The sequence below is a fragment of the Hemitrygon akajei genome, chromosome 28, assembly GCF_048418815.1.
Source record: "Hemitrygon akajei chromosome 28, sHemAka1.3, whole genome shotgun sequence".
Lineage (NCBI taxonomy): Eukaryota > Metazoa > Chordata > Chondrichthyes > Myliobatiformes > Dasyatidae > Hemitrygon > Hemitrygon akajei.
This window is the reverse complement of record NC_133151.1, coordinates 12,073,491-12,096,090: the sequence shown is the minus strand read 5'-3', so window position 1 is coordinate 12,096,090 and position 22,600 is coordinate 12,073,491. Positions and strand designations below refer to the sequence as shown.

General features: G+C 55.2%; 1 protein-coding gene across 1 annotated transcript in view; it reads right to left on the bottom strand.

Moving 5' to 3' along the window:
- LOC140717682 (1-phosphatidylinositol 4,5-bisphosphate phosphodiesterase beta-3-like) overlaps positions 1-22,600 on the bottom strand; it is a 112,639-nt gene that overhangs the window by 8,818 nt on the left and 81,221 nt on the right. Inside the window, exons 7-21 of the mRNA XM_073031324.1 lie at positions 22,294-22,369; positions 21,370-21,470; positions 19,062-19,228; positions 18,169-18,315; positions 17,491-17,648; positions 14,164-14,246; positions 13,700-13,784; positions 11,960-12,140; positions 9,249-9,344; positions 7,424-7,497; positions 6,599-6,695; positions 6,292-6,376; positions 5,083-5,207; positions 4,230-4,384; positions 1,066-1,224 (exon numbers count right to left, since the gene is read on the bottom strand). Coding sequence (XP_072887425.1) covers positions 1,066-1,224; positions 4,230-4,384; positions 5,083-5,207; positions 6,292-6,376; positions 6,599-6,695; positions 7,424-7,497; positions 9,249-9,344; positions 11,960-12,140; positions 13,700-13,784; positions 14,164-14,246; positions 17,491-17,648; positions 18,169-18,315; positions 19,062-19,228; positions 21,370-21,470; positions 22,294-22,369 — 1,789 coding nt within the window. The remainder of the gene's footprint in view (positions 1-1,065; positions 1,225-4,229; positions 4,385-5,082; positions 5,208-6,291; positions 6,377-6,598; positions 6,696-7,423; positions 7,498-9,248; positions 9,345-11,959; positions 12,141-13,699; positions 13,785-14,163; positions 14,247-17,490; positions 17,649-18,168; positions 18,316-19,061; positions 19,229-21,369; positions 21,471-22,293; positions 22,370-22,600) is intronic.

The window sequence follows — 22,600 nt, the reverse complement described above, 5'->3', positions numbered from 1 at the left end:
AGGGGCTCGGTCTGCAGACGCGGAGGGAGGGGCTCGGTCTGCAGACGCGGAGGGAGGGGCTCGGTCTGCAGGCGCGGAGGGAGGGGCTCACTCTGCAGGCGCGGAGGGAGGGGCTCGGTCTGCAGGCGCGGAGGGAGGGGCTCGGTCTGCAGGCGCGGAGGGAGGGGCTCGGTCTGCAGACGCGGAGGGAGGGGCTCACTCTGCAGGCGCGGAGGGAGGGGCTCGGTCTGCAGGCGCGGAGGGAGGGGCTCGGTCTGCAGGCGCGGAGGGAGGGGCTCGGTCTGCAGACGTGGAGGGAGGGGCTCACTCTGCAGACGTGGAGGGAGGGGCTCGGTCTGCAGACGTGGAGGGAGGGGCTCGGTCTGCAGACGTGGAGGGAGGGGCTCACTCTGCAGGCGTGGAGGGAGGGGCTCGGTCTGCAGACGTGGAGGGAGGGGCTCGGTCTGCAGACGCGGAGGGAGGGGCTCGGTCTGCAGGCGCGGAGGGAGGGGCTCGGTCTGCAGGCGCGGAGGGAGGGGGTCGGTCTGCAGGCGCGGAGGGAGGGGCTCACTCTGCAGGCGCGGAGGGAGGGGGTCGGTCTAACGTGGCCCAAGCCCAAGGAAAGGGTGGACTTGGAGGCCCCACCGTCACTGCGGGGGTGGGAGCGAGGGATACGTGATGGAGGGGATGGCGAGAGGGTCGTAGGATGAGGAAATAAGAGAAAGGGGGGACGAGGGGAGAAGGGAAATGGAGGATGAAGGAAGAAGGGAGGAGAGAGGGGGAGAAGGGAGGAGAGTGTGGTGGGGGGAGATGGGGAGAGAGTGGGAGGAGGGGTGAGTGAGGGCAGGAGAGGGGGGCTAGAGAGAGTGAATGCAATTACAGAGGAGGGAGAGAATATGAAAATACAGAGGGTGGGAGACAGACGGAGAGACACAAGCAGGCAGGAGACAAGAGTTGTGCCAAAACTGAAGGGGAGGGGAAGATCTCTGCACGCTGCGCACTCATCTCTCTCAACCCCACCACCCTGCACTCCCCCATTGCCCCGCGCTGAGAGTCCGGGGGTGGGGGGGGGGGGTCTGGGACTACCTTGCGGAAGACAAAGGGCTCCTCCTCCCAGACGGTGTTGAGCGAGCTGGTAACGATCTTGGTGCGGAATTTGCGCTTGGTGTCGATGGGCAGCCCGAACATGTCGACCTCCACGTACATCCCCACCTTCTTGTCCGACAGGAATTGGCCAGAGATGATCTGGGGAGGGGAGGGGAAGGGGAGTCAGTGCAGGAGGGGGGGGACTGCTCGACGAGGAGCTGTCGCTGTCTGGCCAACAGCTCCTCGTACCGATCTGCATCCAGCATCGAAGACCCCCATCACCCAGGCCCATCGGGCAGGAGGTACAGGAGCCTCGGGTCTCACACCAGGGACAGTTATCACCCCTCAACCAGCAGGCTCCTGAACCGGCCTGGATAACCTCACTCACCCCAACGCTGAACTCAGCCGGTCGGGCAGCATCCATGGAGGGGAATTAACAGTCGACATTTCAGGTCGAAACCCTTCACCAGAACCGAAGTGTCCTGATGAAGCGTCTCAGATCGAAACATCAATTGTGTACAAATCTCAGTATTACTTTTAATTTGCAGTTTGTTTACCTTTGCTTATTAGTTGTTTGTTAGTCTTTATTTACATATCTTTTTATAAAATCTGTTGTATTTCTTGATTCCTCAACACCAGGGCTGTGTCCTAAACCCCCTCCTTTACTCTCTGTACACCCACGACTGTGTTGCCACCCACAGCTCCAGTCTGTGATGATACTACACTGATTGGCCTAGTCTCAATAGTAACGAGGCAGCCTGCAGAGAGGAAGAAGCCATCGTCCTGACACAGTGGTGTCAAGAGAACAACCTCTCCCTCAATGTCGCAGAAGCAAAGGAGCTGGTTGTGGACGACAGGAGGAATGGAGACAGGCTAACCCCTATTGACATCAGTGGATGTGGGATTGAGAGGGTGAACAGCATCCACATCACAGAGGATCTCACGTGGTCTGTACACACCAGCTGTGTGGTGAAAAAGACACAACAGCACCTCTTTCACCTCAGACGGTTGAGGAAGTTTGGTGTGGGCCCCCAAATCCTAAGAACTTTCTACAGGGGCACAATTGAGAGCATCCTGACTGGCTGCATAACTGCCTGGTACGGGAACCGTACCTCCCTCAATCGCAGGACTCTGCAGAGAGTGGTGCGGACAGCCCAGCGCATCTGTAGATGTGAACTTCCCACCATTCAGGGCATTTACAGAGACGGGGGTGTAAAGAAGGATCGTTGGGGACCCGAGTCACCCCGAAACCAATTCAATTCGATTTTCCTGTAAACGCCTGCAGGAAAACGAATCTCAGGGCAGTATACGGTGACATATTTGTACTTTGATAATAAATTTACTTTGCACGTTGAACAAACACCAGGTCACCGCCACAGACCTCCCTTTCGCGACAGAAAACTCAGGAGTGGCGGACCTTCTCCTATTTGCACCCGCCGCTTTGCGGAGCCTTTCCTAAGCCTAGAAATTTGGTTCATGTCTGGAGGCGGACGCAGGGACGGCCAAAAGGTTTACCGTTGTCACATGTATCGAGATACAGATCAGATCGTTGCACAGAGCACCGAGGTAGAACAATAACAGAACGCAAAATGAAGTGTCACAGCTACAGAGAAAGTGCAAGCTCTAAGAAGATCAAAGACAAGAACTTTAATCACCAAGGCAAAGAAAAGGCCTCAGACCTAATGGACAAGTCAGCGTTACTGCATCACACACAAAACGCTGGTGGAACGCAGCAGGCCAGGCAGCATCTATAGAGAGAAGCACTGTCGACGTTTCGGGCCGAGACCCTTCGTCAGGACTAACTGAAAGGAAAGATAGTAAGAGATTTGAAAGTAGGAGGGAGAGGGGAAAATGCGAAATGATGGGAGAAGACCGGAGGGGGTGGGGTGAAGCCGAGAGCCGGAAAGGTGATTGGCAAAAGTGATACAGAGCTGGAGAAGGGAAAGGATCATTGGACGGGAGGCCTAGGGAGAAAGAAAGGGGGAGGGAGCACCAGAGGGGGATGGAGAACATCCCCTTTTTCTTTCTCCCGAGGCTTCCCGTCCCATGATCCTTTCCCTTCTCCGGCTCTGTATCCCTTTCGCCAATCACCTTTCCAGCTCTTAGCTTCACCAACCCCCCCCCCCCCCCGTCTTCTCCTTTCAGATCTCCTCCTCCCCCTCCTACTTTCAAATCTCTTACTATCTCTTCTTTCAGTTACTCCTGACGAAGGGTCTCGGCCCGAAACGTCGACAGTGCTTCTCCCTATAGATGCTGCCCGGCCTGCTGCGTTCCACCAGCGTTTTGTGTGTGTTGCTTGAATTTCCAGCATCTGCAGATTTCCTCATTATTGCATTAAACAGTTTACCAATTAATTACCTGCTTGTATTTTTCTAATAAACATTTTTATACATGTAACTGTTTAATATGTTTCCTAGTGGTCACAGTGTGTAATGCAGTCGTTCAGTGTGCCCCCTAGTGGTCACAGTGTGTAATGCAGTCGTTCAGTGTGCCCCCCTAGTGGTCACAGTGTGTAATGCAGTCGTTCAGTGTGCCCCCTAGTGGTCACAGTGTGTAATGCAGTCGTTCAGTGTGCCCTCTAGTGGTCACAGTGTGTAATGCAGTCGTTCAGTGTGCCCTCTAGTGGTCACAGTGTGTAATGCAGTCGTTCAGTGTGCCCCCTAATGGTCACAGTGTGTAATGCAGTCGTTCAGTGTGCCCCCTAGTGGTCACATTGTGTAATGCAGCTGTCAGTTTCACCCTAGTAGTTACATTTGTTTGACTCCAGAAAGCTCCGGAAACTGTATTATTTGAATAGGGGCTTTCTGACTGACTTTTTATCTGCAAATGTGAACGGAAAGTTTCTTATCTATGGATATAAGAAGCTGGCCACACAGCAGCGCCATCTTTCCTTTATGCTCCCGTTTCCCGTCCAATTTTCAACCTTTCCCTCATTCTATTAATGCTTCGTCAAATGGCCGTGAGGCCATTTCCTGACTTCTGAAAGAAACTCGGATCAGAACGGACTCGACGGGCCGAAGGGCCTCGAGTTGGCATCACCCCCCCCCGCCCCCATGATGCTGAGAATCTGCACTCCCCGTACCGCAGGACCGAGGGTCTGAAAGCCCCTCCAGGGGCCCAAGGCTGAAGTGACCGGGGACTGAGGGAGGAACATTCAGCTTTACCTTGATGGAGACGGTGTTGGCCACGATTCCGTCCACAATGTTCTCGGTGAAGGGGTCGAAGTGCTTGTCCATCCTCCGCATGAACTCTGGCTTGAGGATGTATCCGCTCCCCCCGTTGTACTCGAAAATCCCCATGTTCAGCTGCATCGGCAGGTCTGGCGGGAGGGAACCGGAGCGTCAGCGAGGGGCGAGGGAGAACGAGGAGGCGGAGCAGGGAGGGGAGAAGGGGGTGGGCGCGAGGGGTGCTGAATGGAGAATGAGGGGACATGAGGGAGGATGAGGATAGGAGGGAGAGGGGGTGGGAGAGAGTGTCGAGGGAGGAAGGGGAGTGAGGGGGAGAGAATGAGGGAGGAAGGGAAGTGAGGGGGAGAGAACGAGGGAGGAAGGGGAGTGAGGGGGAGAGAGAATGAGGGAGGAAGGGGAGTGAGGGGGAAGGTAGCCAATGGAGAATCCAAGGGAAATGAGAGGAGAAGGGAGGAGGGAGAGGGGAAGGGAGGAGGGAGAGGGGGAGGGAGTGAGTGTCGAGGGAGGAAGGGAAGTGAGGGGGAGAGAGAGTGAGGGAGGAAGGGGAGTGAGGGGGAAGGTAGCCAATGGAGAATCCAAGGGAAATGAGAGGAGAAGGGAGGAGGGAGAGGAGGAAGGAGAAGGGAAGGGAGGAGGGAGAGGGGAAGGGAGGAGGGAGAGCGATGGTGGTGGGGGAGACCAAGGAGGTGCAGGGAGGGTGAGGAAGGGGAGTGAAAGGGGAAGGGAGGTATGAGAGTGGGTGAAGAAAGCTGAAGGTGAAGAGGATAGAGAGCATGGGCTTGGGAGGAGGGAGAGCGAGGGAATGAGAATGGAGGGGTGGGGCACTCACCGAGGGTCTGGAAGTTGAGGGCCACCATCTGGCAGCCGGTACTCCAGAAGACCTGGGGCATGTAGTTGGACGAGTCGACGCGGGTGCCCTTGGGGTAGATACGGCTCAGCTGTTTCTTGTTGTATCTGAAATGGTGGGGGGGGGGGGCGTCGTCAAGGAGAAACCGCCGGCCAGGCTGCCTCTCGCCACGAAACTTCGACCTCCGCCAAGGCCTCCCAATTCCCCTCTGACTCCCCCCACCCCGGCTACGAGACCTGCTCCCTGGCCGGTTCACCCCCTCGACTCCGGATCACTTCAGGTTACGGGGAGAATGGGGTTCAGAGGAACCACGATCAAATGGCGGAGCAGTCTGAATAGGCCGAGCTTCCTTATGGCCCTTATGGTCTTACCTCTATTGTTCTACCTCTGTAACCGTAACACCGCCTTGCTTTCCCTCGAGCCACCTGGACATACCGCCTTTTAATCGCCGCCGGAGAAGGAGTGGCCTAGCGGTGTGAGGCTCACCGTGGCAGGCGGGTAGGCCTCTCTGCCTCGTGTGGAGTCCCTCTCTTTTGAGGAAAGTCAGTGATATCGTAGGACGGTATCGTGGTTCTGCGTTTATAGATTGGACTACTGCGTTTACGGACTGTGGAGTTTGTCAGACTTATGGATTTATATTTTTTTTAAATCACCTGCTCCCTCTCAGTTCTGTTGTCCGAGGGGAAGGGTGCTTGGTGGGGGGGTGATGTTCTGTTAGTTTTTTTTGTGCAGGGGAGGGGTTGTTTCTCGGGGGGTCGACGTTCCTGCTCCGTTTTTGTGCGGAGGGAGGAGGAGGTGGTTTTGGGGGTTGATGATCCTATTGCCGTTGTTTTTGTCTGGGGGAAGAGTGTTGAAGTCTCTTCTTTCTTTGTTTCATGGCTATCGGGAGAAGACAAGTCTACTTCTTCTTCAAAATAAACAAACCTTTAAAACTACTGATAATCTGAATGGAGGCCGAGCAAAAAATCATTTTTTCAATGTACCTCAGCACATCTGACAATAAATAAATTTTCAGGCCCTGTCCTCCGTGCAGGCCTTGTGCCCGACTCCCTCTTCCTTCCTAACCAACAACAGCAGGCCTGAGCCCCAAGATGGCTCCAGTTCCCTGAGGCCTGGCCGCACCCAGCTGGGCCTAAACCCAAGCCAGGTCTTCAAACGCCAGGCCCCGCTCATCCTGTCAGAGAAGGATACTCCACAAACTCCACCGGCGATTTGGTGAGCTGCTCCAATCCTTTCGTCTCCACCATCGACGACATCTCGTAGTATTTGTTCCTCTCTGCGGGGGAAAAGCGGACATAATGAGGCCTACAGGAACAGGCGGCCTCACCTAATCTAATTTGCTGGAAAGACTCAGCAGGTCTGACAGTGCCCAAGGAGAGAGAAGCAGTGTTAACACTGCTGGCCAAAGACCTTTGGATGGAGGTGGGGGAGCGAGAGAAGAGTAGACTTCGAGAGAGAGATGGTATCGAGGGCTGCCCCCGGAAATGCGCAAACTTACTGCAGGCCACTTCAAAGGACTTGAACTTCACCGGCTCCACGTAATTGACCAGGGTCGACATCTCCTCCGTGGCGTTGACCTCGCTTCCCGCCGTGCCCTGCAGGTCAGGGGGAGGTTGGGGAGGGGTTAGAGGGCACGGGGGAGGCATTAGTCCCATGGCAACAACCCCTCGCTCAACAGGTCTGCCCCTCGCCAGAGAATTAAAGAGAGGACGAGACCCCTCGGCAAAACCCACTGCATTCCCCTTTCCACCCCAAACCCGCCCCTCCAGCAAGAAGACCAGCCCCACCCACCCACCTGGAAATTTACTGTTTCCAATCCAACCAACCAGGAAGCCAACAATCCCAATCCCATCAACAGAGACACCAGCCCTCCCCACCGACACGGAGACCATCGCTCCCAAATCCCACCCTCCAACACAAAGACCAATCCCGATCTCACCCAGTCAACAGGAGACAACTCCTCTCCGCTGCTTCCAGCCTTACCCTTTCACCCTTCCAACAAGGAGACCGATCACCCCAACCCTCCAACAGAAAGACCACCCCTCCCGATCCTGACCCCACCCCTCCAGCAGTTAGATCATTCCCTCTCGGAACCAATCCCAACTCTCCCAATCCAACAGGAGGACTCCTCCAATCACAGAGGCATTCCCACTCCCCCCCAATCCCAACTCTCCAATAGGAAGACTGCTCCTCCGCTGGGCACTGCCCGTCTCTGTACCCACCGTTATCCAAAAGGCAAGGAGAATCTCCATTTCCCCTGTGCGGAAGAGAGCCAACCCCCCCCCCCGTTAATCGTCCTCGGTCGGCCACACCCGAGACCCACCTCATCCGTCGAACTGGACTGTTTCTTTAAATCCTGCTCCTCCTCCTCGTCAAAGTCGCTCTCCGCTTCCCGATCTGGCAAAGGTGGGGGGGGGTGGCAAACACCGGTTAGATCGGGCGGGGCTGGGAATTCCCAGACCCTTCGACCCGCCCAGAGACCGCTCCCTCTCCCGTCATCACCTCCACCCACCCGTCTCCCTCACCCTCCCTCGACTGCTCCTATAACCGCTGCTCTCTGCGGTCTCACCCAAAACCTACCTTCACAGGAGGAGATCGTGCAGAAATATAACCCCTCCCCCCCCCCGAATTTTATCCATTCTTACAGCAAGGCCAGGATTTATTGCCATCAAACAGAAAAGGAGCAGAATTAGGCCATTCGGCCCATCGAGTCTACTCCACCATTCTATCACGGCTGATTTATTAACCCTCTCAACCCCCTTCTCCTACTTTCTCACCTAACCTTTGACGCCCCTGACTAATCAAGAATGCAGCCATATATGACTTGGCCTTCTTATTTGTCTGTGGCGATGACTTCCACAAATCCACCACTTCTGGTTAAAGAAATTCCTCCTCATCTCCGTTCTAAAGGGATGTCCCTCTATTCTGAGGCTGTGTCCTCTGGTCCTAGACTCCCCCACTATAGGAAACATCCTCTCCACATCCACTCTATCTGTGTCCTCTGGTCCTAGACTCCCCCACTATAGGAAACATCCTCTCCACATCCACTCTATCTGTGCCCTCTGGTCCCAGATTCCCCCACTACAGGAAACATCCTCTCCACATCCACTCTATCTGTGCCCTCTGGTCCTAGACTCCCCCACTATAGGAAACATCCTCTCCACATCCACTCTATCTGTGCCCTCTGGTCCTAGACTCCCCCACTATAGGAAACATCCTCTCCACATCCACTCTATCTGTGTCCTCTGGTCCTAGGCTCCCCCACTATAGGAAACATCCTCTCCACATCCACCCTATCTGTGTCCTCTGGTCCTAGACTCCCCCACTATAGGAAACATTCTCTCCACATCCACTCTATTTGTGTCCTCTGGTCCTAGACTCCCCCACTATAGGAATCATCCTCTCCACATCCACTATCTAGGCCTTTGATAGATCATTTTTCTAAACCCCAGGAAGGACAGACCCTGAACCATCACATGCTCCTCAGATATGCAAGCTTTAATTCACAGAACCATTCTCCTCTGGGCCCCCTCCTCCAAAGGCAGTGCGTCCTTCCTTAGATTAGGAGCCTAACTCCACTCCCAAAACTCTGAAAGAGGCCTGACTGTATCGAGGCAGCGGCAAGTGCAGGCGGGGTCCACGGGAGGGGAGGCTGGTGTCCGCGAGGCTCCTCCCTTCCCGCGGTGCATCTGTACGGAATTGGGAAGGGTCTGCGGGGACCGGCTGTGTGCCTTTATCCTCCTGAGGAGGTGGGTGACCCTCCCTGACCGAGACGTCAACGTGTTTGGACCTGAACAGACTACTGTAGATATTCAAACCCCGCCCCCCCCCCAATCCCCACAATTTTAACCGTAGCCTAATCAGGGGACAGTTTACAACGACCCAAAGGCTCATGGGAGGGAACATACAAACTTGCTTGCAGAGGGGGCTGGAATTGAACTCTGAACTCTGACACCCCCCCCCCCCCCCCGACTGTGATAGGGTCGCATTTGACCGCTAAGCTACCATGGTTCCTGTGGTCAAGCCAGCTCCCCTCCCACTGGCCCAGGGTCACCTCACCGCAGGGAGGGGCCGGCTCCCAGGTTACCCAAACGCCCCCCCCACACCCCCCGATACGCAGCGCTTTTCCCGAAGCCAGCCTTACTCACCAATGGATTTCCTGGGAACCTTCACCACCTCCTCCAGGTCCCGGGGTAACTGGCAGTCGCCGTTGGCCAGAGGCTGCCCCCCGTCTCCCCCCTCCACTGTAAGAGAGGACGAGAGGGGGAGGGTGATTGAGCGTCAAGCCGCAAGCAGCAAGAAAAGTCGGCCGTCGATCAGGGAGACAGCTTAACAGAGTTCAAGTGCATCGCCATCTGACCGTACACACATCAACCAAACGAAACGACGTTCCACCGGAGCACGGTGCACCCACGAAACACATAATCCCACACAGCTCGTCACATGAACAGTACCAGGTAAACAGTACAGTACAGGGGGGAATGGGGGCAGGCTGGGGGGAGGGAGCGGGGGAGAGAGAGCTGAGGGAGAGACAGCTGGGAGGGAAGAGGGGAGGGAGGGTTGGAGATGGAAAGTGAGGGTTTGCAGATGGAAAGTGGGGGGGTCGAGATGGAAAGTGGGGGTTTGGAGATGGAAAGTGGGGGTCTGGAGATGGAAAGTGGGGGTCTGGAGATGGACAGTGGGGGTTTGGAGATGGAAAGTGGGGGTTTGGAGATGGAAAGTGGGGGTCTGGAGATGGAAAGTGGGGGGGTCTGGAGATGGAAAGGGGATTTGGAGATGGAAAGTGGGGATTTGGAGATGGAAAGTGGGGGTTTGCAGATGGAAAGGGGATTTGGAGATGGAAAGTGGGGGTCTGGAGATGGAAAGTGGGGGTCTGGAGATGGACAGTGGGGGTTTGGAGATGGAAAGTGGGGGTTTGGAGATGGAAAGTGGGGGTCTGGAGATGGAAAGTGGGGGTCTGGAGATGGAAAGTGGGGGGGTCTGGAGATGGAAAGGGGATTTGGAGATGGAAAGTGGGGATTTTGAGATGGAAAGTGGGGGTTTGCAGATGGAAAGGGGATTTGGAGATGGAAAGTGGGGATTTGGAGATGGAAAGTGGGGGTTTGCAGATGGAAAGGGGATTTGGAGATGGAAAGTGGGGGTCGAGATGGAAAGTGGGGAGATTGAGATGCAAAGTGGGGGGTCGAGATGCAAAGTGGGGGTTTGGAGATGGAAAGTGGGGGGTCGAGATGGAAAGTGGGGAGATTGAGATGCAAAGTGGGGGGTCGAGATGCAAAGTGGGGGTTTGGAGATGGAAAGTGGGGGTTTGCAGATGGAAAGGGGATTTGGAGATGGAAAGTGGGGATTTGGAGATGGAAAGTGGGGGTTTGCAGATGGAAAGGGGATTTGGAGATGGAAAGTGGGGGTCGAGATGGAAAGTGGGGAGATTGAGATGCAAAGTGGGGGGTCGAGATGCAAAGTGGGGGTTTGGAGATGGAAAGTGGGGGGTCGAGATGGAAAGTGGGGAGATTGAGATGCAAAGTGGGGGGTCGAGATGCAAAGTGGGGGTTTGCAGATGGAAAGGGGATTTGGAGATGGAAAGTGGGGGTTTGGAGATGGAAAGTGGGGGTTTGCAGATGGAAAGGGGATTTGGAGATGGAAAGTGGGGGGGTTGAGATGCAAAGTGGGGGTCGAGATGGAAAGTGGGGGCTTGGAGATGGAAAGTGGGGGTTTGGAGATGGAAAGTGGGGGGGTCGAGATGGAAAGTGGGGGTCGAGATGGAAAGTGGGGAGATTGAGATGCAAAGTGGGGGGTCGAGATGCAAAGTGGGGGGGTCGAGATGGAAAGTGGGGGGGTCGAGATGCAAAGTGGGGGCTTGGAGATGGAAAGTGGGGGTTTGGAGATGGAAAGTGGGGGTTTGGAGATGGAAAGTGGGGGGGTCGAGATGGAAAGTGGGGGTCGAGATGCAAAGTGGGGAGATTGAGATGGAAAGTGGGGGGGTCGAGATGGAAAGTGGGGGTTTAGAGATGGAAAGTGGGGGGTCGAGATGGAAAGTGGGGGTCGAGATGCAAAGTGGGGAGATTGAGATGGAAAGTGGGGGGGGTCGAGATGGAAAGTGGGGGGTCGAGATGGAAAGTGGGGGTCGAGATGCAAAGTGGGGGTTTGGAGATGGAAAGTGGGGGGGTCGAGATGGAAAGTGGGGGTCGAGATGCAAAGTGGGGGTTTAGAGATGGAAAGTGGGGGTTTAGAGATGGAAAGTGGGGGTTTAGAGATGGAAAGTGAGGGGTCGAGATGGAAAGTGGGGGGGTCGAGATGGAAAGTGGGGAGATTGAGATGCAAAGTGGGGGGTCGAGATGCAAAGTGGGGGTTTGGAGATGGAAAGTGGGGGGTCGAGATGGAAAGTGGGGGTTTAGAGATGGAAAGTGGGGGGGTCGAGATGGAAAGTGGGGGGTCGAGATGGAAAGTGGGGGTTTAGAGATGGAAAGTGGGGGGTCGAGATGGAAAGTGGGGAGATTGAGATGCAAAGTGGGGGGTCGAGATGCAAAGTGGGGGTTTGGAGATGGAAAGTGGGGGGTCGAGATGGAAAGTGGGGGTTTGGAGATGGAAAGTGGGGGTTTGGAGATGGAAAGTGGGGGGTCAAGATGGAAAGTGGGGGTTTAGAGATGGAAAGTGGGGGGGGTCGAGATGGAAAGTGGGGGGGTCGAGATGGAAAGTGGGGGTTTGGAGATGGAAAGTGGGGGGTCGAGATGCAAAGTCGGGGGTCGAGATGGAAAGTGGGGGGGTTGAGATGGAAAGTGGGGAGAGAGAGAATGGTGGTGGAGGAGGGTGAGAATGAGGGGAGATGAAGAGGAGGGCGGAGGGAGGGTGCAGTCCAGCTTACCCGCACTGGGGGAGGTGGGTTCGCCGATGTTCCCTGCGTCCAGGTAGCCCAGGGAGGCCTGTGGGATCAGCCTGTGCCTCACACTGCCCTCGCCCACCTTCAGCTGGTGCTTTTTCTTGTTCTTGATAAGGATGCGACCTTTCAGCTCCTGGGGCGAGGGGAGGACCACACCGGGCTGCAGCTGTGGGGGAGAGGAACAGTCACACGGATCCTCACCAACCAGGAACATACCAGCCCCCTCAATGCTGTTGTTTTCCTTGTAGTTCGACACTCAATTGTCTGCTTGTATTTTAAACATTTCCTATATAAATGTAACTGTTTAGTATACTTCCCAGTGGTCACAGTCTGTATTTGCAGTTGCTCAGTGTCTCCCCTAGTGGTCACAGTCTGTATTTATAGTTCAGTGTCTCCCCTAGTGGTCACAGTCTGTAAATGCAGTTGCTCAGTGTCTCCCCTAGTGGTCACAGTCTGTATTTATAGTTCAGTGTCTCCCCTAGTGGTCACAGTCTGTATTTATAGTTCAGTGTCTCCCCTAGTGGTCACAGTCTGTAAATGCAGTTATTCAGTGTCTCCCCTAGTGGTCACAGTCTGTAAATGCAGTTATTCAGTGTCTCCCCTAGTGGTCACAGTCTGTATTTATAGTTCAGTGTCTCCCCTAGTGGTCACAGTCTGTATTTATAGTTCAGTGTCTCCCTAGTGGTCACAGTCTGTATATGCAGTTGTTCGATGTCTCCCCTAGTGGTCACAGTCTGTATTTGCAGTTGCTCAGTGTCTCCACTAGTGGTCACAGTCTGTATTTATAGTTCAGTTTCTCCCCTAGTGGTCACAGTCTGTATTTGCAAGTTGCTCAGTGTCTCCCCTAGTGGTCACAGTCTGTATATGCAGCTGTTCAGTTTCTCCCCTAGTGGTCACAGTCTGTATATGCAGTTGCTCAGTGTCTCCCCTAGTGGTCACAGTGTGTATATGTAGTTGCTCCGTGTCTCCCCAAATTCAAAGTTTATCAAAGTAGAAATAAGTCACCATATACAGATCTGAATTTCGTATTCTTGTAGTTCGTTATATTTGTATGATTCTGGAAAATTCTGGAAGCTTCTCTGTTGCTGCATTATTTGAATAGGGTCTTTCTGATTGGCTGACTCTTACCTGCAAATTTGAGTGGAATTTTTCTATCTCTGTGTCTAAAAAGAACTGCCCCACATTGGGCTCCATCTTCTTCTTTCCCGCTCTCTCTTTTTCTGCTCCTATCTCCCTTCATCTTTTGTCTTTCTTTTGCCTCTCCCTCTTTTCACTTACAGGTCGTCTAACCCCATCCGCTTCCGACTAACGCTGAATCAAACGGTCGTGAGGCCACAAAGCTTGTCCCTCTCACCTGGTTCCGAAAGAGCCTCGGATCAAAAGGTCAGCATTCCACACACTCAGTCACCGGGCACGGACGCCCACTCACCCTCCGGAGAGGGATCCTCGTCCCCTCCGGGGTCAGGCACCGCTCACTGGGGACAGATCCCACACACAGGGTACATTGAAAGCGGAGGTGACAGGAAGACGGCAAGAAAATGGGGTTGACATAAATTAGCCCCGATGAAATGACAGAGTGGACTTTGAGGCCTAATTCGGCTCCAAGGCCTAATTCTGCTTCGAGGCCTAGTCCTGCTCTGAGGCTTTATGGACACAGGGAACGGGTGACTCCCAGGTGCCAGGTGACAGGTGAACCTACTGTGCCAGGAATGGATGGCTACTTACTGGATATTTTTCCAAAGGGTCGATCAGCAGGGCCTCGCCAAAGATCGTCCGACAGTACTCCGCCATCTTGGCTTGCTGCTTGGAGCTGAGGAGAGGGACAGAGAGGTGAGGAGTCGGCAGGGGCGCAGTGGGGGCGGGGTACATCAGGATGGTTGTCGAGGAACAGGAGAGGGAAGGATTTGGTAAAGGGTCATATGGTTGGAGAGGGTAGGAGGGGAGAAGGGAAGAGAAGGGAGTGGGAGGGGAGACCGGGCATGGGGAAGGAGGGAGTGGAGGGGAGGGAAGGAGAGGATGTGGAGGGAAGGAATGAGGTTGGGTGGAGGGGGCAGAGAGGAGAGGGAGGTAGGACGAGGGCCATCAGAGAGAGATGCTGATAAAGGAGGGGAGGAGATGGAGGGACGTGAGGGACAGATATCAGGGGGTGAGAGACAGCGGTCGGGGAGGAGGGAGGTGGTTTCACTCACGAGTCAACGTGGTTCTCAAAGGACAAGATCAGAGGGTAGGGGCTTGTCTTGAAGGCGCTCTCTGCGATAGCTTCAATCACCTCCTGTTTGGGGGGGGGGGGGGGTGGAGAGAGGGTGACAAGACACCGGCCATCAGCGACTGTTGGTCTCCCCCTCCCTCCCAACCTCACCTCCCCCACCTCCTCCAGCCCAAACTCAGATCGGTGGGAGGGGGTCGGTTACCGCAGGGGCTTCTGACAGACAGGCGCACACCATTCGGACAGACAAGGACTGATCAGAGGCCGTTAACACAGGTTTGTATGTGGTAAGGCACGCCCCACAAATCTACTCAAGCTTTTTTCAGGAGCGTTGGTCTGGGGTAACTTGGAGTATTGTAAGCCCATATCTAGGAAGGAAGGTGCTGGCACTGGACAGGGACCACAGGGGGGGGGGGGGGGGGGGTCACAAAATTGACCCGAGTCAATTTGATGGCTCTGGGTTTAGAAGAACAAAGGGGAGATCACATTGAAACCCATCGAATATTGAAAGGCCTAGGTAGAGTGGATGTGAAAGGAAGCTTTATCACGGGGGAGGCGAGGACCGAGGAACTTTTTCAGCCCGAGGGTGGTGAATCTGTGGAATTTGTTGGCACTGGTGGCTGTGGAGGCCAAGTCACTGGGTATATTTAAAACGGAGGGTGAGATAGATTCTTGAACAGACAAAGGCTACGGGGGGAGAAGGCCCAGGAATGAGGTTGACGGGGAAATAAGTCAGCCATGATCAAATGGTGGAGCAGACTCCAAATGGCAAAATACTGCCCGTGTCTCATGGTCCTGAGATGTAACCAGGAGGATCGATGAGGGCAGGGTGGTAGATGCCTTCTGTCTAGGCTTTGGACAAGAATCGCGACGCTAGGCCAGCCAGGAGGGGAGACCAGCAGATAACAAGGACTGGGTAGCACTGTGGCGCAGCGGTTAACGTAACGCTTTAACGCGGCAGCGATCGGACGGTCCGGGTTCAATTCCCGCCGCTGCCCGTGAGGAGTCTGCACGTTCTCCCCGTGACCTTCCTCCGGCATCCCGAAAGGTGTACGTCTCGTCCTGCGTGACAGGCACGCTAGGGTGGCGCCAGAGGCCGTGCCGACACCTGTGGGGCGACCTCCTCCCCAGCGCATGCTTGGACTGCGTTGGTCGCTGACGCAAATGACCGGTGTTCCGATGACGTTCCGTGACAGATGAAGACTAGCCGTGTGCCTCAGGGTTCGACGCTGGGACCTCCGTTGTGTGGAATTCACTGCTTGTTCACGCAGATCAAATCATTACACAGTGCACCGACGCAGAACGAGGTAAAACAATGGAAGTGCAGAATTGGGTAAAAGTGTTCACTCAGTGGCCACAGTAATAGGTACACCTTTGCTCGCTAATGTAAATATCTAATCAGCCAATCACGTGGCAGCAACTCAGTGCATTAAAGCATGCGGACACGGTCAAGAGGTCCCGTTGTTGTTCAGATCAAACATCAGAACAGGGGAAGAAATGTAATCGAAGTGACTTTGACTGCGGAATGATTGTTGGCGCCAGATGGGGTGGTTCGAGTATCTCAGAAACTGATCTCCTGGGATTTTCACACACAACCGTCTCTAGAGTTTACAGAGAACGGTGTGAAAAACAAAAAACATCCGGTGAGCGGCAGTTCTGGGGGTGAAAACGCCTCGTTAATGAGAGAGGTCGGAGGAGAACGGCCAGACTGGTTCGAGCTGACAGGAAGGTGACAGTAACTCAAATAACCACACGTTACAACTCTGAACGCACAACACGTCGAACCGTGAAGTGGACGGGCCACAGCAGCAGAAGATCCACTCCTCTAACTAATAACATGGTCACTGGGTGTACAAGACATGATTAGGCAGTTTGCAGATAACACTGTACTGAGTGAAGATGGCTGGAAAATATCACAGGGGCTCATAGCAACACACACACACACACACACACACACACACACACACACACACACACACACACACACACACACACACACACACACACACAGACACACACACACACACACACACACACACACACACACACACACACACACACAGTGCTGGAGGAACTCGGCAGGCCAGGCAGCATCTATGGAAAAGAGTTAAACAGTCGCCGTTTCAGGCCAAGGTCCTTCCTCAGGACTGGAGAGATGAAAAAGATGAGGGATCTTCATCAGTTGAGTAAGTGGGCCGAGGAATGGCAGATGGTGTTTAATTTGGATAAGTGTGCGGGGCTGCAATTTTGGGAAATAAATCAGGGTAGGACTTTTCACAGTGAACCGTTGAGCTTTAGCGAGTGTTGTAGAACAGAGGGACTATGCTACAGGATACCCTGCCCCACCGAGGGCTCGACACCTGGACAGCGAGCTGCTAACCGTTCACCTCTGCCGCACACACTACACGCACTCTCAATTACACCTTATCCACTTTATTTGTGGTAAGATTACGTGCTGTGCGTGTGATTTGCGTTGTGTGGGTGAACGGTGTTGTTCCGTTTGGTCGTATACGAGTACAGTCAGGTGGCGATAGAGACTGGAGCTCGAACTCGAGGAGGCGCGAGGTCCCGCGCGGTTGGAGGTCCGCGAGGGCGGAACAGGGGCTTGTTTAGCGGTTGTTGCTCCATTGCGTTCAGAACTGTGGGCGCGCTGCATTGACACCCCCCCCCACCCAGCACGCCCTTGCGCTGCGTCAGCGGCTATCGCGCGGCGCACTTCGCCTCTGAACGCGGTTCCCAGACCGTCAACAGGCAAGTGAAGGAGGCGCTGGCCTTCGTCAGTCAGCTGGAAATCCAGAGCGACGAACCCACAACGCTGGAGGGACTCAGCATCCATGGAAACGAACACGCCGTCGACGTTTCGGGCCGAGACCCTCCAGCAGGGCTGCAAAGGAAGAGCGCAGAGGCCAGGAAGAAAAGGTGGGGGGGGAGGAGGGCTGGTGGGTACGTGGAACCCTCTGAGCTGCCGGAGAGAGCGGCTAAATCAGGTACGTTAATGTCCAAAGTGCCTTTGGACAAGACAAGGGCCAAACAAGGGTAAATGGAAGCAGATTAGATGGGGATATCGGTTAGTATGACTGGGTGGGCTGAAGGGCCTTTCTCTGTGCTGTGTGACTCAGCCCGTACCTCATAGACCAACCCACCTCCCCAAGCCCCATTAACCCCTCCTTCCCATTTGTCTCCAAAATGGCCCACTCCACTCCCCCTTTTCAACAAGCCTACCCTCTCCGTTCCTCCCCAACGCTAATCCCTCACTCCCCCGCACCCCTCCATCCGCCAGTTACTGCCCCGCCCCTCCGACCGCTCTGACCTTGAAGGGCACCTCCGTGGTCATGGTGAAGCCGTGGGTGATGAAGGGCTCCTCGTCTGGGGGCCGCCCCTTCCAGCAGTCGAGCTCGACGCAGCGGCAGCCCGTCAGGAGCACCTGTCGGTACATCTCCACCGAGGAGTTCCCCGCAAGCTGACCCGCTGAGGGGGGAGACGGAGGGAGGGGAGGGAGACTCAGTGATGGTCGCACGACCCCGTCCATCCTCATCGTCCCTCTATCCAGCCCTCTTCCTCCAACTGTCCTCACTCCCCTTGCACCATTCCCTCGTCCCTCTGTCCTCAGCAAACACTTCCCCTTGAGCCCTCCCCACTCTCACACCCCAAGCGCCCTCCCTCCTCATGACCACCCCCCTCGACCTCACTATCCAACTCACATACTTCCCCCTCAACCCCACCCCAATACCCTCCCCTCGTGTCCTGCCCCAATACCCTCCCCTCGTGTCCTGCCCCAATACCCTCCCCTCGTGTCCTGCCCCAATACCCTCCCCTCGTGTCCTGCCACAATACCCTCCCCTCGTGTCCTGCCCCATACCCTCCCCTCGTGTCCTGCCCCAATACCCTCCCCTCGTGTCCTGCCACAATACCCTCCCCTCGTGTCCTGCCCCAATACCCTCCCCTCGTGTCCTGCCCCAATACCCTCCCACTTGTCCCCTGCCCGTACCTGTGAGGTAGGTGTTGTGGGACGAGTTGATGAAGTAGTGAGGGAGGGGCTGGTTCATATCGTCGCTCACGTCCAGCTTCTCCGGGGCGACGATGTCGTTCTCGGCGCCGCAGAGGAATCCCGAGAATCCGTCCAACGACACCTGTCCTGGGGGGGGAGCACAGGGTGATCCCACGGGGCACGGGGAGAGATCCCACACGGGGGGAGGGGGGCACAGGGAGATCCCACGGGGGGGGCACAGGGTGATCCCACGGGGCACGAGGCGATCCCACGGGGCGATCCCACATGGGGGGGGCACGGGGCGATCCCACGGGGCACGGGGAGAGATCCCACGGGGGGACAAAAGGAGATCCCACACAGACAGGAAGACGCCACAGGGGTGACAACATGATTTCGTGGGCGACTTGGGCACAGGGAGATCCCACGGGGCACGGGGAGAGATCCCACACGGGGGGAGGGGGGCACAGGGAGATCCCACGGGGCACGGGGAGAGATCCCACACGGGGGGAGGGGGGCACAGGGAGATCACACGGGGCACGGGGAGAGATCCCACACGGGGGGAGGGGGGCACAGGGAGATCACAAGCAAGGGGAGAACAGGGCGTAGGTTCCCAACTGGTGGGGGGGGAGGGGCACAGGATGACTCCATGATCCCATGCACAGGAGGGCGTTCAGGTGGGGGGCACATTACAGGGGACACGGGCACAGGGGTGACCGGTGGGGTGCAGGGGTGATCTCAGAGCAGAGTACAGAATGAGGGGGGAGGTGAGCACAGCATGATCCCAGAAGGGCGGCTTCAGACCGAAAGGGAGAAGCACAGGGCGATCCCGCGGACCCAGTTCTCCAGCGGGCGAACACAGGGCGATCACCACTCCCGCCCCGCCGGCAACCCACCTTTGTTGGCGAAGTTCTTGTTGGGTTCGTACTTGGTGACCAGCTGCTGGACCTGCTGGGCCTTGAGTGGGGGGTAGAGCACTTCGTTGAGGCGGGAGTCCCGCTGCCGGAGATTGATGAAGTCCGCCATCTGATCCAGGGTCAGGTACGGCTTCCCCTTGGCACCCCTGAAACACGTGCGCAGAGAGGGGGCTCATCTGGGACATCCCACCAGTGTAGGCACCCCTACCCCACGTCATTGAGGGGAGCGCGGCCTGAGGAATGATGGGACCCATGTGTCGGCGGGTAGAAGGGAGACACCGAGAGTGGGCGTGTGACCTGAGCAACGACGGCAGGGGTGAGGTGGGGGGAAGAGAATCCACACGTCAGGGAGGGGGAGGCGAAGAGGATGTGCCCCGAGGAACAACGGGCTGAACGATGGCAGATGGAGTTTAATGCTGATCAGTGTGAGGTGCTACATTTTGGTAGGACTAATCAAAATAGGACATACATGGTAAATGGTAGGTCATTGAGGAATGCAGTAGAACAGAGTGATCTAGGAATAATGCTGCATAGTTCCCTGAAGGTGGAATCTCATGTGGACAGGGTGGTGAAGAAAGCTTTTGGTATGCTGGCCTTTATAAATCAGAGCATTGAGTACAGGAGTTGGGATGTAATGTTAAAATTGTACAAGGCATCGGTGAGGCCAAATTTGGAGTATTGTGTACAGTTCTGGTCACAGAGTTATAGGAAAGATGTCAACAAAATAAAGAGAGTACAGAGAAGATTTACTAGAATGTTACCTGGGTTTCGGCACCTAAGTTACAGAGAAAGGTTGAACAAGTTAGGTCTTTATTCTTTGCACCGTAGAAGGTTGAGGGGGGACTTGATGGAAGTATTTAAAATTGAGTGGAATAGATAGAGTTGACGTGGATAGGCTTTTTCCATTGAGAGTAGGGGAGATTCAAACAAGAGGATGATTTGAGAGTTAGGGGGCAAAAGTTTAGTGAACACGAGGGGGAACATCTTTACCCAGAGAGTGGTAGCTGTGTGGAACGAGCTTCCGGTAGAAGTGGTAGAAGCAGGTTCGATATTGTCATTTAAAGTAAAATTGGATAGGTATATGGACAGGAAAGGAATGGAGGGTTACGGGCTGAGTGCGGGTCGGTGGGACTAGGTGAGAGTAAGCCTTCGGCACGGACTAGAAGGGCCGAGATGGCCTGTAATTGTTATATGTGTAAAGGGGGTTTCTTCTTTTTTCTTTGTTACTGTGTATGTAATCAAAATGGCTTCTTTGTTTTGTTAAAAGTAGGAATGCTTCTTTGTTGCGAGAGAGTGCTGGAAGCTTGTTTGGGTTAAAATTTACTGATAACGAGAATTGTATTCCTTTGTAAACCAATTGGGATTAATGTTGTTCTTTCTTCTGAGTCTGTAAGCTATTGTTGGCAGGCTTTTGGGGAGATCGGCGCGAGGGGGCGAGAGAGAGTGAGGACGTGATGCTGTAAACTGGGCGAGGAACGGACCCCGAGTGGGGGTCTGAGGCCAGGAGGTACCCTGAGGAGAGGAGATGAAGCTAGATGTGCTTGGTTGACCACTTCGGGTGGTCCTGAGCTGCGAGTCGAGGAGTTCGGAGGGGATCGAATGGTGGCCAGAAGACTTCAGAAATTGAGCTCCAACAGTTGTGCACGAAGTGGTTTGGACTTTGATAAGTTTGGCACCTTTTCTTTATTGTTTTTCCTTCATATATACTGTATCGTTATTAATCACTTAGTTATAGTAACCTTTATAAATTGTACTCATTTAATCACATACGGTGTACTGTCTGTTTTTGGGCGAGGCGGGGACATCACACAGCATCCACACCAGCTGATTACCCAGTTTGGCGGGGCCGAAGGCTGCTCCCCCTAGACGAGAACGAGCTGAGCGAGCCTGAGGTGACCCGGGGGGGTTAAAGGGGGTTACATATGGGAGAAGGGAAACACAAGTCAGGGAGGGGGAGATGGAGAGATGTGCCCTGAGGAACGATGGGAGGGGTGGGGGCACCGGACAGAGGCCGCAAAAAGCCCAAGAAGCATTCACAGTCTGGCCTTGTTGATGATAGGGGGGAGAGGGAGGGAAGTGCTTCCAAAGAACGACGGGAGGAGGGAAGCCAATGGATCGGAGAGATGGAGGGGTCGCAGTCTGAGGAACGCTGGGAGGAATCAGAGTGGAACCCTTGCCACGCTGGGATGGAGTCAGCGGGGGTGGTGGAGGGGCAGGGTTGTGTGACCCAAGAAAGGACAGGAGATGTGGAGGAGAGGGGAAGAGGCCTCTCTGAGACGGCACTCACTGTTCGGCGAAGACCTTGTCGATGTCCGGCCGCAGGCACATCTTACTGAGAAAGAAGTGGAAGACCTCCGGGGTGAAGTCATCAGGCTTAATGGACTCATGCTGATCGCGGGGCGGGGGAGAGGGAGGAGAGGTTAGCCAGTGGAAAGTGTCACAGCTGCAGTTTGCGCGGCTCTCCCTGGGATCGGACCATGCTCAAACTTGCCCCTTACTGAGCCAGCATCAGCCCTGAAACCTCAATTACCCTTCGCACAAAGTTACAATTAGAATGTCATGCTTACAGTTATACCTCCCCACCAGCGGCAGTTCTCCCTGGGATCGGACCATGCATCAGCCTGCCCCCCCCCCCCCCCAAAGAGCTGGAGTTGACCTCAAAATCTCAGTCACCCTCCCCACGAAGTTACAGTAGTAACTGCCTATGTAAACGTCACGCTGCAGTTACGCCTCCCCACCAGGGGTGGCGCTGTGCGTGGTTCCCCTTGGGATTCGACAATGCATTCACCTGCCCTTTGATGAGTTGGTGTCACTCTTGAAAGCTCGGTCAACCTCTGCACAAAGTTACAGTGAGAGGCGCCTATGTAAACGTCACGCTGCAGTTACACCTCCCCACCAGGGGTGGCGCTGTGCGTGGTTCCCCTTGGGATTCGACAATGCATTCACCTGCCCTTTGATGAGTTGGTGTCACTCTTGAAAGCTCGGTCAACCTCTGCACAAAGTTACAGTGAGAGGCGCCTATGTAAACGTCACGCTGCAGTTACACCTCCCCACCAGGGGTGGCGCTGTGTGTGGCTCGGTCAATGCATCAACTGGCCCTTTAATGAGCTGGCATCACCCAGCAGGGGGAAGTGCCATCATCTCCCCTGTCCCACATGCACCCTGGGACCCTGGGGAATCCGGGCGAGGTGGGGGGGGGGGGGTCACTCACCCGACTGAAGTTGAGGCCGCAACAGTCCAGCGCACTCTCTGCCCGCTTCTTGTCCACAGAGAACAGCTTGATGATGCTGCGGAGGGACGAGGAAACCGCCGTCAGGGCTCAGCCACGGTGCAGGGGGACAGCCACGGACAGACCGGAACCAGATGGAGGCGGGAGGGGAAGGAGTGGTTGGAAAATCAGACCCGACAGCGGATGCAGGGAGACAGAAGAGAGGGAGGGGAGAGACCGAAAGGACGGAGGTGGCGCAGTGGGGAGGGGACATGGAGGGTGTGCGGGAGGGAGAGTTGGAGGAAAGACT